The 16,303-nt window shown below is 46.5% G+C and overlaps 1 protein-coding gene across 2 annotated transcripts in view; it reads left to right on the forward strand.

The window, feature by feature from the left end:
* Nucleotides 1-2,967: 2,967 nt before the first annotated feature.
* galnt7 (UDP-N-acetyl-alpha-D-galactosamine: polypeptide N-acetylgalactosaminyltransferase 7) overlaps nt 2,968-16,303 on the forward strand; it is a 43,138-nt gene continuing 29,802 nt past the window's right edge. For both annotated transcript variants that reach the window (XM_056280920.1, XM_056280919.1), the window contains exons 1-3: nt 2,968-3,304; nt 5,174-5,282; nt 6,310-6,625. In XM_056280920.1, the coding sequence (XP_056136895.1) occupies nt 3,182-3,304; nt 5,174-5,282; nt 6,310-6,625 (548 nt within the window). In that variant the 5' untranslated portion in view covers nt 2,968-3,181. The remainder of the gene's footprint in view (nt 3,305-5,173; nt 5,283-6,309; nt 6,626-16,303) is intronic.

A 16,303-nucleotide genomic window follows, 5' to 3' on the forward strand; every position in this document is an offset into this window, starting at 1 on the left:
CTTTCACCATTTTCAGCTAAAGGCATGTTTATTTGAAACGTGTCGTGGAATGGGAGGGCAGAGTAGAAACGCACAACTAACATGAATATTAGTTGCTGCACTTAGTGTGAATGTTAACGTTTGTACCATTATTAAAGGAGGATTTTTGAGACCCCAGAGAAGCGGCTGATGATGAGAGATGTTTTGGACATGACCATCAGCATTGGGGTGTACTTTGATGGCACGTTCAATGGGCCGAAGGCTCGAGTACACCCCAGTGCTGATGGTCATGTCAGGTCAGCCGAGGTGCAGATCCAGGACCGTGTCTACACCAGACCGGCTGCACGGCTGGTCGTCCTGCAAGCCATTTCAGAAGGCGGAGATGAGAGACACCCTAGCGCCTCAGTTCCCCCTCAGTAGACTGTTTTCACCTTCCCGTGGAGCAAATGCAATCTCCACATTTGGGGGCAGCTGTTAGAAAGGTCCCAAATGGGTGTGCGTTTGTGTAGATCACCGCTGGCAGCGCCTCCCGTTGTGGGGCAGAACTTTCCTCGTCCTCCAGGAGAGCATCGGACCTGTTTAAGTGACGGGCCGAAAACCAACATGAGGTTATAGCGTCAGATTACCGTAGAAGTCAATAAGGCGTCTTAAGGTGTACAAGACCCTCTCACAAACTGTGCCTATTAATTTGGTCCCGACAGTGGACAAGGAGCTAAAAATCTGTGCAGCTCTTGTACATCTGAGAGGAGCGCTTATTTCCAGGAAATAGACACAATGACTGAACACAGCCGACATGACTGACCACCTGTGGTGTCATGTAACTAAGTACTGTACTGAAGTACACATTTGAGGTACTTGCAGTTTACTCGAGTATTTCTGTGCTATGCAACTTTGTACTTCTACTCCACTACATGTCAGAGGCAAATATTGTAGTTTTTACTTCACTTCATTCGTCTGACAGTGTTAGTTACTAGTTACTTTTCAGATAATCGTTCACACCATTCCTGTCCAGTGGAAACCAGAATTTGAGTGTTTGTGATAAACTGAAGGGTGAAGTGTTCCTTTATGGGTCGAGAAAATTCTCCTACTTCTTAATCTGAACAAACTATTTAAAACCCTCTTGGATTAGTTGGAGGCCCTGTAATGGACTGGGGCCCTGTGATGGCCTTGCAGCCTGTCCAGCGTGTCTCATAGGGATAGGTTCCAGCATCCCCACGACCCTGAGAGCAGGATAAGCTGTTCAGATGATGGATGGATGGATGAATGGATTAGTTGGAAAAGCCATATCAATCACAAAGCTGAAATCCGGCTGTTTTTCTGATTTATTTTATTTTTTAATTTTTTTTGAGATACGTGATTCTTGCAGGACAGCCATGCTACAGACATATGATGATCTTATAGAATATGATGCATTGCTGTAGATTAAAGCAACAAACAGTGTAGAAAGTAGTTCGGCTGAGCTCCGCTTTAAACATCTACAGCAGTAAAATGCAGCTGAGCTAACACGTCAGACCAGGACTCCACAGTCTACACCATAGTGGCCACTCTTTCAAGGATGAGGATGTGACCATCCTTGGTGGGGAGGAACACTGGTTTGAACGGAGAATCAAAGAGGCCATCTATGTAAAGAGGGAACAACCATCCCTGAACCTAGGGGGGCCTAAGAGTACACCTGTCACCATCTTACAATACTGTGATTGCAAACATTCCCAAATCCTCTGTGAATAGTACACATGGCCATTAAACTAGTTAATGGTCACACCCATATTTGCTTATGAAACTGGTCGTTGGTTTATGTCGTTATGCTACTGTATTGTTTATAAGGGTGGAGTACCTGCAGTCACTGTATTGTTTATAAGGGTGGAGTACCTGCAGTCACTGTATTGTTTATAAGGGTGGGGGTACCTGCAGTCACTGTATTGTTTATAAGGGTGGGGTACCTGCAGTCACTGTATTGTTTATAAGGGTGGGGTACCTGCAGTCACTGTATTGTTTGTAAGGGTGGGGTACCTGCAGTCACTGTATTGTTTATAAGGGTGGGGTACCTGAAGTCCCTGTATTGTTTGTAAGGGTGGGGTACCTGCAGTCACTGTATTGTTTGTAAGGGTGGGGTACCTGCAGTCACTGTATTGTTTATAAGGGTGGGGTACCTGAAGTCCCTGTATTGTTTGTAAGGGTGGGGTACCTGCAGTCACTGTGTTGTTTATAAGGGTGGGGGTACCTGCAGTCCCTGTATTGTTTATAAGGGTGGGGTACCTGCAGTCACTGTATTGTTTATAAGGGTGGGGGTACCTGCAGTCCCTGTATTGTTTATAAGGGTGGGGGTACCTGCAGTCACTGTGTTGTTTATAAGGGTGGGGGTACCTGCAGTCACTGTATTGTTTATAAGGGTGGGGTACCTGCAGTCACTGTATTGTTTATAAGGGTGGAGTAGCTGTAGTCAGGTGAGACTGAAGAAGTCACTTAGACGAGTGGTGAAGCGTTTCTCTCAATAAACGTTGTGTCCAGATGAACTGATTCAACGTTCTGTGATAAACTATATTTTAATTCATTATGAAGAAAACACCCTAAAGGGAGGTATAATTGTTGCAAGCAGGCTGATATGGTGTGACATGTATTGATGGGGCGTTTGGTATAGGGGAAAAAGATTTCAGGGGTCATTGAGCAGTAAAGTTGTATGAAAGATATTGATTTTGACAAACTTATGCACGTGTTCTTTAAGTTCACTTTAGTTATTTCATCCTCCCATCCATGATCCTAACCGCTTATCCTGCTCTCAGGGTCGCAGTTAAGTCTAGATACGTGACCCGGAGCTAGTTTTCTGCGTGTTTTATGAGACATGCGTTTCGGTACATCCTCCGGCTCAGCTGGTGGCAGTGGCGCGCCGCGAAGTCGTCTGCCGACCGCCGTATAAAAAAACCACAGAAGAAGCGGAAGACGACGACGACGAAGAAGAAGCGCGAAGGCGGAAGAAGAACGCGGTGGGACGTAAGCGCGTCGTGTGAGGCGCAGCGGAGAGTGTGCGTTTGGAGTGCAGGAGGTTTTGTGAAGTTTGAGGCGTCCACTCGGAGGACACGGGCAGTGTTGGCAGGGGGTTCCCGTCCCAAGCCAGCCCGCTTATTTAGCGACGGTAGCCCGCGTACAGCAAAGGTGTGCCACCCGCCTTGCCGAGCCGCCGGTCTGCCCTGGAAGAGCGGTCGACATGAGGTTCAGAGTTGGATTTACTTTGCGGAGTTTGGTTGTGATCGGGACCTTCCTGGGTCTGGTGCTGCTGTGGTCGTCCCTCTCGCCGAAACCCGACGAACACGACCCTTTTGGGAAAAGGGTGAGTGAAAGAAGCTCCCGGCTACCCCCCCCCCCCCGGTCCGTCACGTCGTCGTCTCTCTCTCTCTCGCCATGAAGGAAACCAGGTCCGAGCGGCGGCCAGACCGAGCCCCGCAGCCGCAAGCTCGCTGGTCCATGCAGCGTTACAGGACGCTGGCTGGCACACCACCACCACCTCCTCCTCGCTGCCATCTTAAAAAGGGGGTGATTTCCTACGCCTTCAGCGTAGTTCGACGCTCCTTTTAGCAAAGCAACGAAAGCAAACGGGGGGGTTTATTCTTAACCGTTCCCCCGGTTCTCTCGCTAGCGACGCCGGCTAGCTGGTTGTCATGGAGACCGGTCGACTAGCTGACTGTCCCAGGCGGACGTCATCCGCGTTAAGCAGCGGAGCGTGGTGGAGATGTGTGCCCCCCGCCCCCCCCCCTCCCGGCAGTACTCGAAGCGCATCTTTACAGTTGCCCTGCTCCTCGTTAACCCCGAGAGCGGTCCGCCGCCTCGCCATTACCGCTTAGAGCCGGACCCGCCCACGCCAAATCCGGAGTCGCATCCGCGTATGTCGTCACTCCTCAGCCAAGCGCGCGGCCAAACCGGAAGAGCCCCTTCACGTCAGATAGGACCGGTTTGCGAGTTACTCAGGCTGTTCACCGGCGCTTTTAACCACCGCGCCCATACAACGTTCAGGCAGCTGCTTTGAGGTGCATTCCAGCCTTGACATGAGGCACAATGTGGGAGGAGAACTAAATCAGCCAAACAACAATCACAAGCAACTCCTGCTCACCTGAGGAGGACTCGGGCCGGAAGCGCCTCTGCATAGCAGAATGAACACTGCCCCCCCCTCACACACACACACACACACACACACGCTTGCTTGCTGGTTGTCCATGGTGCCCGATGATGACCATCTTCTTCTATCTGTGGGTCCTTTGAGGACTCAGATAGCAGAAGATACCTGCGCAGCAGAGATGGTTTTTAAAGTGGCATGGGGGGTGGGGCGCTTCTCCCAACGCCACATGACTTGATAGTAGAGGAGATGGTTCCGATGGCAAGGGGGATCCCTAGACGACCGGCACCTCCACACAACTGCGGGGGGCTGCCGGAAATCCAGTTTTTCGGAAACCGCCTCGAAGCGTGCCGCCACAGCTTGCTTTTCTGTTGGGGTAAGCTCCCTTAGCCTTATGTCTTCCAGACTCACCCACAAGGCAGCGGGGCAGTGGTTGATAGGTGCCAGGGCGTGTCCACCAGGGTGGGCCTGCACACCATATCTCTGGGGCCCACTGCTGCTCCGAGATCCCCTGCCAAGTTAGCCTGGGGCCGCAAGACCCCAGTTACCACGTGTGGCCACGGGGAGGCCTGGCAGGAGTCTTGGTGAAGGAGAGGCTGTGTACTGGCAAGGGAAGGCTTACACGCTAGGACGCTTCCCTATTCGCCACAAAGGCTAGCCAGCGGCAGCAAGCTAAGGGCAGGAAGGACACAAGCGGGTTGGAAGAACACATGCACCTTCCCTCCAACCACACACTGCTGCACTAGACGCATCACAACACCCTGTGGGCATGTCCACACACACACACAAAGGTTTGTTAATGGGGCTCTTAATGTGTCCCAATTCCCAGACCTATACAGATGACTGTCCACCTGTACCCAGTGCATCCAGCTCGGGGTCGTGGAACAAATCTCTCCATTCTCACCTTGCAGATTTCACAGATCAACACACCCTCAGCGTGTTTGGTTGGAAAGACAACCTGCGTACACACACCCCCATCTGGCACATAATTAAATACTGCTGTGCCATACTAATATACTCAAATTGGTACTCGACCCAATGAAAAGATGTGTACTGCTAAATGTTAATGCTATCATATCTCTTCCAAAGGATGACGGTGTGCTGCCTCGAGGTGAGCCTGAACACTTGAGACCCGTTGTTCCCTGGCCTCACGTCGAGGGAGTGGAGGTTGACTTGAACTCCGTCAGACTCAAACATGGTGAGACAGACACTGACAACACACAAAGGAGTTTTTTTCCCCATATTATTTATACCGTACAACCATGAAGGGTTTCTTTCCAAAGATGTGAGCACAAAAAATGTGATTTTTGTAGTTTAATGGGAATCGGTATCGTCAAGAGAACAATTAAGGTTTTGTTATGTTCATTTAAAGGGAACATTTTTTCACGAGATTTTTTTGTTTTTTTGTTTTGTCAACACTGGGTGAAATGGTGAAGAAAAACTGAGTATGGATGGGGGTGATGGAGAGAAGGGAAGACATGCAGCAGAGATCTAGTGCTGGATCTGAATCCAAAATGTTGTGCTTGGGCCTGGGCCATCGTGGTATGCTTTATGTGGCTGACAGGTTTTACATCAAAATACCTGCGTTTGAAAACAATCCAAAGATGACTCAAAAGTATTTGCATGTAGGTGTGTGAGGGTGTGTGAGTCAGTAGGTTAGATGGTATGTCTTCACCCTGTAAATAAGTCTAAAGTCCTCTTTATATATGCAAGTATTTATATAGATTTGTGATTTTTAATTGCATGTTAGGTTTTGTTTTCGAGTTAGCAACATGAGTTATCAAAAACAACATCTCGGGCCAAACGGCACAAGTGTTGGCTGCCGAGTGTTTGTGTAAAGACAAGGTGCCTCTGGAACAAATTTTGCTTCTGTAGGTTGCAAACCTTTAGGTGATCGTAAAAAGTAAAACAATGAGGGTTTTTTTAGAGTTTATTAAGTAGAGAAAGATTATTACATCTCAGAATGTAGCCCTTCCTCATGGTGAACAACAAATGTGTCTCATTATTAGCGAGTATAACAGACACGTGCTGATAAATATACCGAAGCCTCCAACAAGCTTCAAGCCTCACACTCGTACAGAACAACAGTATGATTAAATATTACTCGTATGGATGTTTGCGGTCAAAAGGAGAAATTGTTTATTGTAATTTTGTGCATTATTCAAATGCACTTTTGTACACTGGATATCCGCTCATAACCTGTTTTTATCTGTTCCCATTTGAAGGGGTCAAGCATCCCCAGATACAAAACCAAAACCCAAATCAGAAGCAGGTGATCCAGCAGCAGTATATTACATTCAAGCCTCATTCGAACCCCTACACTAGCCCAGTCCTAAAAAGAGGAATCCCTGGGAACTTTGAGCCGAAGGAACCTGAGCCTCCAGGGGTTCCAGACGGTCCAGGAGAGGCGGCCAAGTCCTTTGTCCTTGGGCCAGAGTACAAAGACGCCGTCCAGGACTCGGTTAAAGAGTTTGGCTTCAACATGGTGGCTAGTGACATGATCTCGTTGGATCGGACCATTAATGACCTCCGGCATGAGGAGTAAGTCGTAATGTCACTATGACACAATCTTGCATCATGTATAGATTTTTTTTCATTAAATTTATGTTAATTCATTTGTAATCATTTAGCTGTCGTTACCTTGTAGTTGTTTACGTTTACTGTTATACAAATTTATCACATCTAGAAATGTCTGCCTGTATGTGATATGCAGTGCATCCGGAAAGTATTCACACCCCTTCACTTTCCCCACATTTTGTTATGTTACAGCCTTATTCCAAAATTGATTAAATTCCTTTTTTTTCTCATCAATCTTCACACAATACCCCACAATGACAAAGCGAAAAAGGTTTTGTAGAAATTTATTAAAAATAATAAACTGAAATATTGCATGTACATAAGTATTCACACCCTTTACTCAGTACTTGGTTGAGGCACCCTTGGCAGTGATTACAGCGTCAAGTCTTCTTGGGTACGAAGCTACAAGCTTGGCACACCTATATTTGGGGTATTTCTCCCATTCTTCTCTGCAGATCCTCTCCAGCTCTGTAAGGTTAGATGGGGAGTGTCGCTGCACAGCTATTTTCAGGTCTTTCCAGAGATGTTCAATGGGGTTCAAGTCTGGGTCACTCAAGGACATTCACAGACTTGTCCCGAAGCCACTCCTTCGTTGTCTTAGCTGTGTGCTTAGGGTCGTCGTGTTGAAAGGTAAACCTTCGCCCCAGTCTGAGGTCCTGAGCGCTCTGGAGCAGGTTTTCATCAAGGATCTCTCTGTACTTTGCTCCATTCATCTTTCCCTCGATCCTGACTAGTCTCCCAGTTCCTGCCGCTGAAGAACATCCCCACAGCATGATGCTGCCACCACCATGCTTCATTGTAGGGATGGTATTAGCAAGGTGATGAGAGGTGCCTGGTTTCCTCCAGACGTGACGTTTGGCATTCAGGCCAAAGAGTTCAATCTTGGTTTCATCAGACCAGAGAATCTTGTTTCTCCTGGTCTGAGAGTCCTTTAGGTGCTTTCTGGCAAACTCCAAGCGGGCTGTCATGTGCCTTTTACTGAGCAGAGGCTTCCGTCTGGCCACTCTACCATAAAGGCCTGATTGGTGGAGTGCTGCAGAGATGGTTGTCCTTCTGGAAGGTTCTCCCATCTCCACAGAGGAACGCTGAAGCTCTGTCAGAGTGACCATCGGGTTCTTGGTCACCTCCCTGACCAAGGCCCTTCTCCCGCGATTGCTCAGTTTGGCTGGGCAGCCAGCTCTAGGAAGAGTCCTGGTGGGTCCAAACTTCTTCCATTTACGAATGATGGAGACCACTGTGCTCTTCAGGACCTTCAAAGCTGTGGACATTTTTTTGTACCCTTCCCCAGATCTGTGCCTCAATACAATCCTGTCTCGGAGGTCCACAGACAATTCCTTTGACTTCATGGCTTGGTTTCTGCTCTGACATGCACTGTCAACAGTGGGACCTTATATAGACAGGTGTGTTCCTTTCCAAATCATGTCCAATCAATTGAATTTGCTACAGGTGGACTCCAATCAAGATGTAGAAACATCTCAAGGATGATCAGTGGAAACAGGATGAACCTGAGCTCAATTTTGAGCGTCATAGCAAACTGTGTGAATACTTATGTACATGCAATATTTCAGTTTTTTATTTTTAATAAATTTGCAAAAATTTCTACAAAACCTTTTTCACTTTGTTACTGTGGGGTATTGTTTGTAGATTGATGAGGAAAAAAAAGGAATTTAATCCACTTTGGAATAAGGCTGTAACATAACAAAATTCGGGGAAAGTGAAGGGGTGTGAATACTTTCCGGATGCACTGTATGTATCTCAAAATTAGAAAAGATCAAATTCAAGCGATCGCTAGCCTCTTACTGAAGGAAATTATTCATGCATGCATGCATTTGCCTTTCATCAGGGTCTCCTTTTGCACTCGTGTGTCTTCCCATTTGTGCCACTGTTTCAGTCGGTATTTCGCTACCTTGTTTTTCCGTTTTCAAACTGTCCTGTGAGCAGCAAACAATGACAAACGCTCGAGCTAGCGAGCTACATTGTCATTATGAAAAACCTTCATGAGGACTTGCATGCAGCAATTTAAAGCTACTCAAAGAATGTTTAGAAAATGTATTGTCTGAAAGGGACATTCTTGCTTCTCATTCTAACCCCACAATAACCCCCCCCCCAGCCCTTGACAGGTCTGATTGGTTAAAGAAATCCAAAAAAACCAGAAGGTGTTTTCACCTGTTCCAGAAGGGTAACGGGTTCTGCCAGACTTCTCCTGTGCTAGTACAGTGCTGCTGAAGTGTGGTGTGGAGATAGTCTGACTAATGGAGACCAAGCCTTTTCATTCAGTCCCTCTTTGTTAAGGCTCCCCATGCACCCTGCACTGACTTCCTCTGTTTATTAAATGTCAGTCATGATGTCTTCAGAGGAGGGTTTTTTCACTCTGCACAATTAGAAAGGAGCGACTTTAGTTTATGCTTTACTGAAAAAGAACACGCATATATAAAAGGCGAGTGCCTTCCGCAGTGATGTCAAATATATTAGAAGTTACAACATATTTCTCAAGCTGTTTTAGGCACTGATGTAGTATGCTGTCAAAAATTCATTCATTCCTCATCAGCCTCTTCTTCGGTGTCGGGTCGCGGTGGCAGCAAGCTAAGTAGGGCACTCATTTTTTTCAGTAAATTTTAAAATAAACTTTAAACACCAGTTTATTGCTTAAGAAGTAATCAACTTCTTAAACTGCAGGTTTTTTCAAAAACTATAATATATGTCTTGCCTGCAATATATCATCTGCTTGATGAATCCCTCCTCCTGTATTGCTCTCAGTGAATGGATTGGGCTTGCTTTACGGTGGAGTGCTTTGTTGAGATTACCACTTTGAGCTCATTTTCAGTGTTCAGCGTTTGACCTGAGTCTTGATTTGGACAACTGCAGAAGAACCTCCCACCCTGCGGCGAGGGGCAGCAGTATGTGCAAGAGCTCTTTACCCTAAGATTGGAATTTCTATTTCTATTACGTTTTAAAAACACACCCATCTTGCTTGTTAAATGTAGCCTCACTGCTGAGTTGGAGGCCATGTCAGTATACACACCTCTCCTGTTCTTCTTCTTCCCGAGTTTCAAATCCCGGGATTGTTAAAAAGCATCCTTTCCTTGCATCAAGTCAATTCCACCTTTTACCTGTCAAGCTGCTTTTCACACAAACCCAGTGAATCCCTACATTTAGTTACACCAGTTTCCATCCTGTATTGTAATCACCTTCATATCATCACGCCTCTGTTTATTTTGAGCTTCAGCGAATGGGGAGCAAGCTTGCTTTTTCCGATGAGTTGCTATTTTTGTATAATAGAGGAGAGGTGATGATTAGCGAGCAGCAGTATGGTTTCATGCCATGAAAGAGCACCACAGATGTGATGTTTGCTTTGAGAAGGAGGAGGTTTGGTATTGTATGAGGAAGTCGGGAGTTGCAGAGAACCATGTAGGAGTGGTGCAGGATATATATGAGGGCAGTGTGGCAGTGGTGAGGTGTGTGGTTGGAATGACAGATGGGTTCAAGGTGGAGGTGGGATTACATCAAGGATCGGCTCTGAGCCCTTTCTTGTTTGCTATGGTGATGGACAGGTTGATGGACGAGATCAGGCAGGAGTCTCCGTGGGCTATGATGTTTGCAGATGACATTGTGATCTGTAGTGAGAGTAGGGTGCAGGTGGAGGAGAGCCTGGAGAGGTGGAGGTATGCACTGGAGAGAAGAGGAATGACGGTCAGTAGCAGCAAGATGGAATACATATGTGTGAATGAGAGGGAGGACAGTGGAATGATGAGGATGCAAGGAGTGGAGGTGACGAAGGCGTATGAGTTTAAATACTTGGGGTCAACTGTACAAAGTAACGGGAAGTGCAGAAGAGAGGTGTAGAAGAGAGTGCAGGCAGGGTGGAGTGGGTGGAGAAGAGTGTCAGGAGTGATGTGTGACAGAAGGGAACCAGCAAGAGTTAAAGGGAAGGTTTACAAGATGGTAGTGAGACCAGCTATGTTGTATGGTTTGGAGACAGCGGCACTGATGAAAAGACAGGAGGTGAGCTGGAGGTGGCAGAGTTGAAGATGATAAGATTTTCATTGGGAGTGATGAAGAAGGACAGGATTAGGAACGAGTATATTAGAGGGACCGCTCAGGTTGGACGGTTTGGAGACAAAGCAAGAGAGACAAGATGGAGATGGTTTGGACATGTGTGGAGGAGAGATGCTGGGTATACTGGGAGAAGGATGCTGAATATGGAGCTGCCAGGGAAGAGGAGAAGAGGAAGGCCAAAGAGGAGGTTTATGGATGTGCTGAGGGAGGACATGCAGGTGGCTGGTGTGACAGAGGAAGATGCAGAAGACAGGAAGAGATGGAAACGGATGGTCCGCTGTGGCGACCCCTAACGGGAGCAGCCGAAAGTAGTAGTAGTAGTTACTTTTTCACACCATACATTTACTGTCATGTCATTATGACATCAGCTGCTCCATAATGCAGCTGAATAGGGAAGAGTATTTGGCCGGTAGAATGTGAACTTGTGCTCTTTCAAAAAAATATACTATATCCAGAATTTAAATATGCAATTTCATCGGGTGTGTGGGATGGGATGTGTTAAACAGCCATCCATTATCCAAGCCGCTTATCCTGCTGTCAGGGTCGCGGGGATGCTGGAGCCTATCCCAGCAGTCATTGGGCGGCAGTCGAGGAGACACCCTGGACAGGCTGTCAGGCCATCACAGGGCCGACACACCCTGAGATTATGTTTATTATGAAATCACCGCAGACACTACTCGTTGTAATAAGATGGTAAAGATAACATTTAGTAAGCAACCTGTATTGCCTGAAAAGAGCTATCTGATTTGTGGTGATAAGGCTTATAGCTATTTCCTCCTGTGGTATATATGCAGCTCAGGGAGAGGTCAAGTCACTCTGTACTGTGTTAGAACTCTGATCCATTGATCTGATCCAATGGGAGCGACTGGAAGACTGGGGAATGAGGTGACATCAGAGACAACGTAGTCTCAGGTCATTACATAGAAACACTGTCAGGGGTCTGCGTGTCAGCCGGCAGGCGTGACATGGTTTCCATACAGAAGCAACCCACCGCCATCAGCAGACTAACAGCAGACTTCTCCCATAGTGCAATGCAGTGGTGCTAACAGGAGCGAGCGCATGTGGCTAGTTTCATCCCGCTACCTAACACAGATTTTTATCTTTTCCTGCTTTTTCAAAACATTCTTCATTTACATCTGTTAAGTTGCATTCAGAGTTCAGAAACTTAAATCCTGCGATTAGTTGCAAACTGTGAAAGGACTGGAGCTCAGACAGTCTGGGCTTTGATATGAAAGCACTGGCAAAGTGCAGCGGTTTTCATTGACACTTCTCAAACATTTATGCTCCTAGCTCCCTGACTCTTTCATCAACCCTGCCACATGTTATCACCCACGCAGACTTGAACTTGCTTTAGGACTAAATTCCCTATCAGACACTAAAACCCCATGGCCTATAACCAGCATAAAGTAAAAGGAGCCATATAGAAGCTTTGTTTGCACAGTGAATTATGTTATTTGTGATTTGTATGATTTCTTCATTTACATATTCACATAAACTTTGTTTTTTTGCAAATATTCACTCATTTTGAATTTGATGCCTGCAACACGTTCCAAAGAAGCTGGGACGGGGGCATGTTCACCACTGTGTTGCACCACCTTTCCTTTTAACAACACTCAATAAGCGTTTGGGAACTGAAGACGCTACTTGTTGAAGCTTTGTAGGTGGAATTCTTTCCCATTCTTGCTTGATGTACGACTTCAGTTGCTCAACAGTCCGGGGTCTCCATTGTCGTATTTTGCGCTTCATAATACGCCACACATTTTCAATGGGAGACAAGTCTGGACTGCAGGCAGGCCAGTCCAGTACCCGCACTCTTTTACTACGAAGCCCCGCTGGTGTAACATGTGCAGAATGTGGCTTGGCATTGTCTTGATGAAATAAGCAGGGACGTCCCTGAAAAAGACGTCGCTTGGATGGCAGCATATGTTGCTCCAAAACCTGTATGTACCTTTCAGCATTAACGGTGCCTTCACAGATGTGCAAGTTACCCATGATGCCATGGGCACTAACACACCCCATACCATCACAGATGCTGGCTTTTGAACTCTGCGCTGATAACAGTCTGGATGGTCCTTTTCCTCTTTAGCCCGGAGGACACGACGTCCATGATTTCCAAAAACAATGTGAAATGTGGACTCGTCAGACCACAGCACACTTGTCCACTTTGCGTCAGTCCATCTCAGATGAGCTCGGGCCAGAGAAGCCGGCGGCATTTCTGGGTGTTGTTGATATCTGGCTTTCGCTTTGCATGGGTGAGTTTTAACTTGCACTTGTAGATGTAGCGACCAACTGTGTTAACTGACGATGGTTTTCCCAAGTGTCCCTGAGCCCACGTGGTAACATCCTTTACAGAATGACGTCGGTTTTTAATGCAGTGCCGCCTGAGGGGTCGAAGGTCACGGGCATTCAATATTGGTTTTGGGCCTTGCCGCTTACGTGCAGAGATTTCTCTGGATTCTCTGAATCTTGTGATGATATTATGGACTGGAGATGATGAAATCCCTAAATTCCTTGCAATTGTACGTTGAGAAACGTTGTTCTTAAACTGTTTGACTATTTGCTCATGCAGTTGTTCACAAAGTGGTGAACCTCACCCCATCCTTGCTTGTGAACGACTGAGCCTTTCGGGGAGGCTCCTTTTATACCCAATCATGACACTCACCTGTTTCCAATTAACCTGTTCACCTGTGGAATGTTCCAGACAGGTGTTTTTTGAGCATTCCTCAACTTTCCCAGTCTTTTGTTGCTCTTGTCCCAGCTTCTTTGGAACGTGTTGCAGGCATCAAATTCAAAATGAGTGAATATTTGCAAAAAAAAATAAAGTTTATCGGTTTGAACATTAAATATCTTGTCTTTGTAGTGTATTCAATTGAATATAGGTCGAAAAAGATTTGCAAATCATTGTATTCTGTTTTTATTTACGTTTTACACAACGTCCCAACTTCATTGGAATTGGGGTTTGTACATACTTCTTTGCCACTCTCGACATTCTCATACAATACCACACCTCCTCTCTCGGCACCCTGCCATATGCTTTCTCTAACTCCACAAAGACACAGTGTAACTCCTTCTGGCCTTCTCTATACTTCTCCATCAACATTCTCAAAGCAAACATCACATCTGTGGTGCGCTTTCATGGCATGAAACCATACTGCTGCTGCTGATCATCACCTCTCCTCTTAACCTAGCTTCTATTACTCTTTCCCATATCTTCATGCTGTGGCTGATCAACTTTATACCTCTGTAGTTGCTACAGTTCTGCACATCGCCCTTGTTCTTGAAAATTGGTACCAGTATACTTCTTTTCCACTCCTCAGGCGTCCTCTCACTTTTCAAGATTGTGTTAAACAATCTAGTTAAAAACCCCACTGCCATCTCTCCTAAACACCTCCATGCCTCCACAGGTATGTCATCTGGACCAACTGCCTTTCCACTCTACATCCTCTTCATAGCTGCCCTCACTTCCTCCTTGCTAATCCACCGCACTTCCTGATTCACTATCCCCACATCATCCAACCCTCTCTCTCTCTCATTTTCTTCATTCATCAGCCGTCCACAAAGTACTCCTTCCACTTTTTCAACACACTCTCCACACTTGTCAGCACATTTCCATGTCTATCCTTGATTGCCCTAACTTGCTGCGCATCCTTCCCACCTTGGTCCCTCTGTCTAGCCAATCAGTACTTTTCTCCTTCCTTAGTGTCTAACCTCTCATACAACTCACCATACGCCTTTGCCACCTCTCTCTTCACTTTACGCTGCATCTCCTTGTACTCCTGTCTACTTTCTTCATCTCTCTGACAATCCCACTTCTTCTTTGCCAACCTCTTCCTCTGTATACTTTGCTGTACTTCCTCATTCCACCACCAAGTCACCTTGTCTTCCTTCCTCTGTCCATATAACACACCAAGTACCTTCCTAGCTGTCTCCCTCACTATTTCTGCAGTGGTTGCCCAGCCATCTGGCAACTCTTCACTACCACCCAGTGCCTGTCTTACCTCCTCCCTGAACTCCACACAACAGTCTTCCTTCTTCAACTTCCACCATTTGATCTTCGGCTCTGCCTTCACTCTGTTCCTCTTCTTGGTCTCCAAAGTCATCCTACAGACCACCATCCGATGCTGCCTAGCTACGTTCTCCCCTGTTATCACCTTGCAGTCTCTAAACCCTTTCAGATTGCGCCTTCTACATAGTCCACCTGTGTGCACTTTCCTCCACTCTTATACGTCACCCTGTGTTCTTCCCTCTTCTTCAAATATGTATTCACCACAGACATTTCCATCCTTTTCACAAAATCCACCACCATGTGTCCTTCCACATTTCTCTCCTTGACACCATACCTACCGTCACCTCCTCATCACATCCGTTTCCTCCACCAACATGCCTATTGAAGTCTGCTCCAATCACCACTCTCTCCTCCTTGGGTACCCTCTCCACCACTTTATCCAACTCACTCCAGAATTCTTCTTTCTCTTCCATCTCACACCCAACTTGTGGGGCATGTGTGCTGATAACGTTCATCATCACACCTTCGATTTCCAGCTTCATAGTCATGACTCTGTCCGACACTCTTCACCTCCAACACGCTCTTGACATACTCTTCCTTCAGCATTACCCCTACCCCATTTCTCTTCCCATTTGCACCATGATAGAAGATTTTGAACCCACCTCCGATGCTCCTGGCCTTACTCCCCTTCCACTTGGTCTCTTGCACACACAGTATACCTACCTTTCATCTCCATCATATCAGCCAGCTCTCTCTACCAGTCATAGTGCCAACATTCAAAGTTCTGACTCTCACCTCCACACTCCTACCCTTCCTCCTCTTCCGCTCCCTCTGGACATGCCTTTCCCCTCTCCTTCACCCAACAGTAGCATAGTTTCCACCGGCACCCTGCTGGGCAACAGTACCGGTGGCGGTCATTGGTAACCCGGGCCTTGACCGATCCAGTATGAAAATCTGATTTATGATCCGCATATTTGATTTGGTAAAGATTTTACACCGGATGCCCTTCCTTTCATCCTCTGTGGCTGGGTTCACCAGACCTCTGATGCACTTGACAGAATTTGAATGAGTGAAAATAAGTGGTGAATAGGAACCAGGGCTAGTGATTATGGTCAGTGGCAATGCTAAGGTCTGTTTGGGTCCTAGGCAGAAATTCTGAGGAGGGGCCCCCCAACCGGCATTCATCGCCATTATGTTATAAATAATCTGACACCAACAAAAAGTTAGTGTGAAAAACATGAGAAAACGCTAATTGAGTGTTCCTTTCCTTTACTATTAGCTAGCTAGGTTAACTAACAAAAAACGTGACACCGTTGCTAGCTAGCTGAAGAGTTATTCAAGTATCTCACCCATTATGGCTATACTAAACAGCATTCAGTTATCTGCATATCAGTAGCTTTTCTGCTCCACTTACCACTGTCTTTCTTTCTTTTTTCCTCCTCCTCTTTTTTCTCGTCTTTTCTGCTCCCGAGGGATAACGCCTCTTAATATTCCTTCGTTGACATCTCTTGGTGTGGATGCTGGGAGTAACTTTCACTTTCGAAGAGAGCGGGCAGTGCCTTTGCAACGTGAATGACATG

This window comes from Lampris incognitus, chromosome 5 (genome assembly GCF_029633865.1).
Source record: "Lampris incognitus isolate fLamInc1 chromosome 5, fLamInc1.hap2, whole genome shotgun sequence".
Classification (NCBI taxonomy): Eukaryota; Metazoa; Chordata; class Actinopteri; order Lampriformes; family Lampridae; genus Lampris; species Lampris incognitus.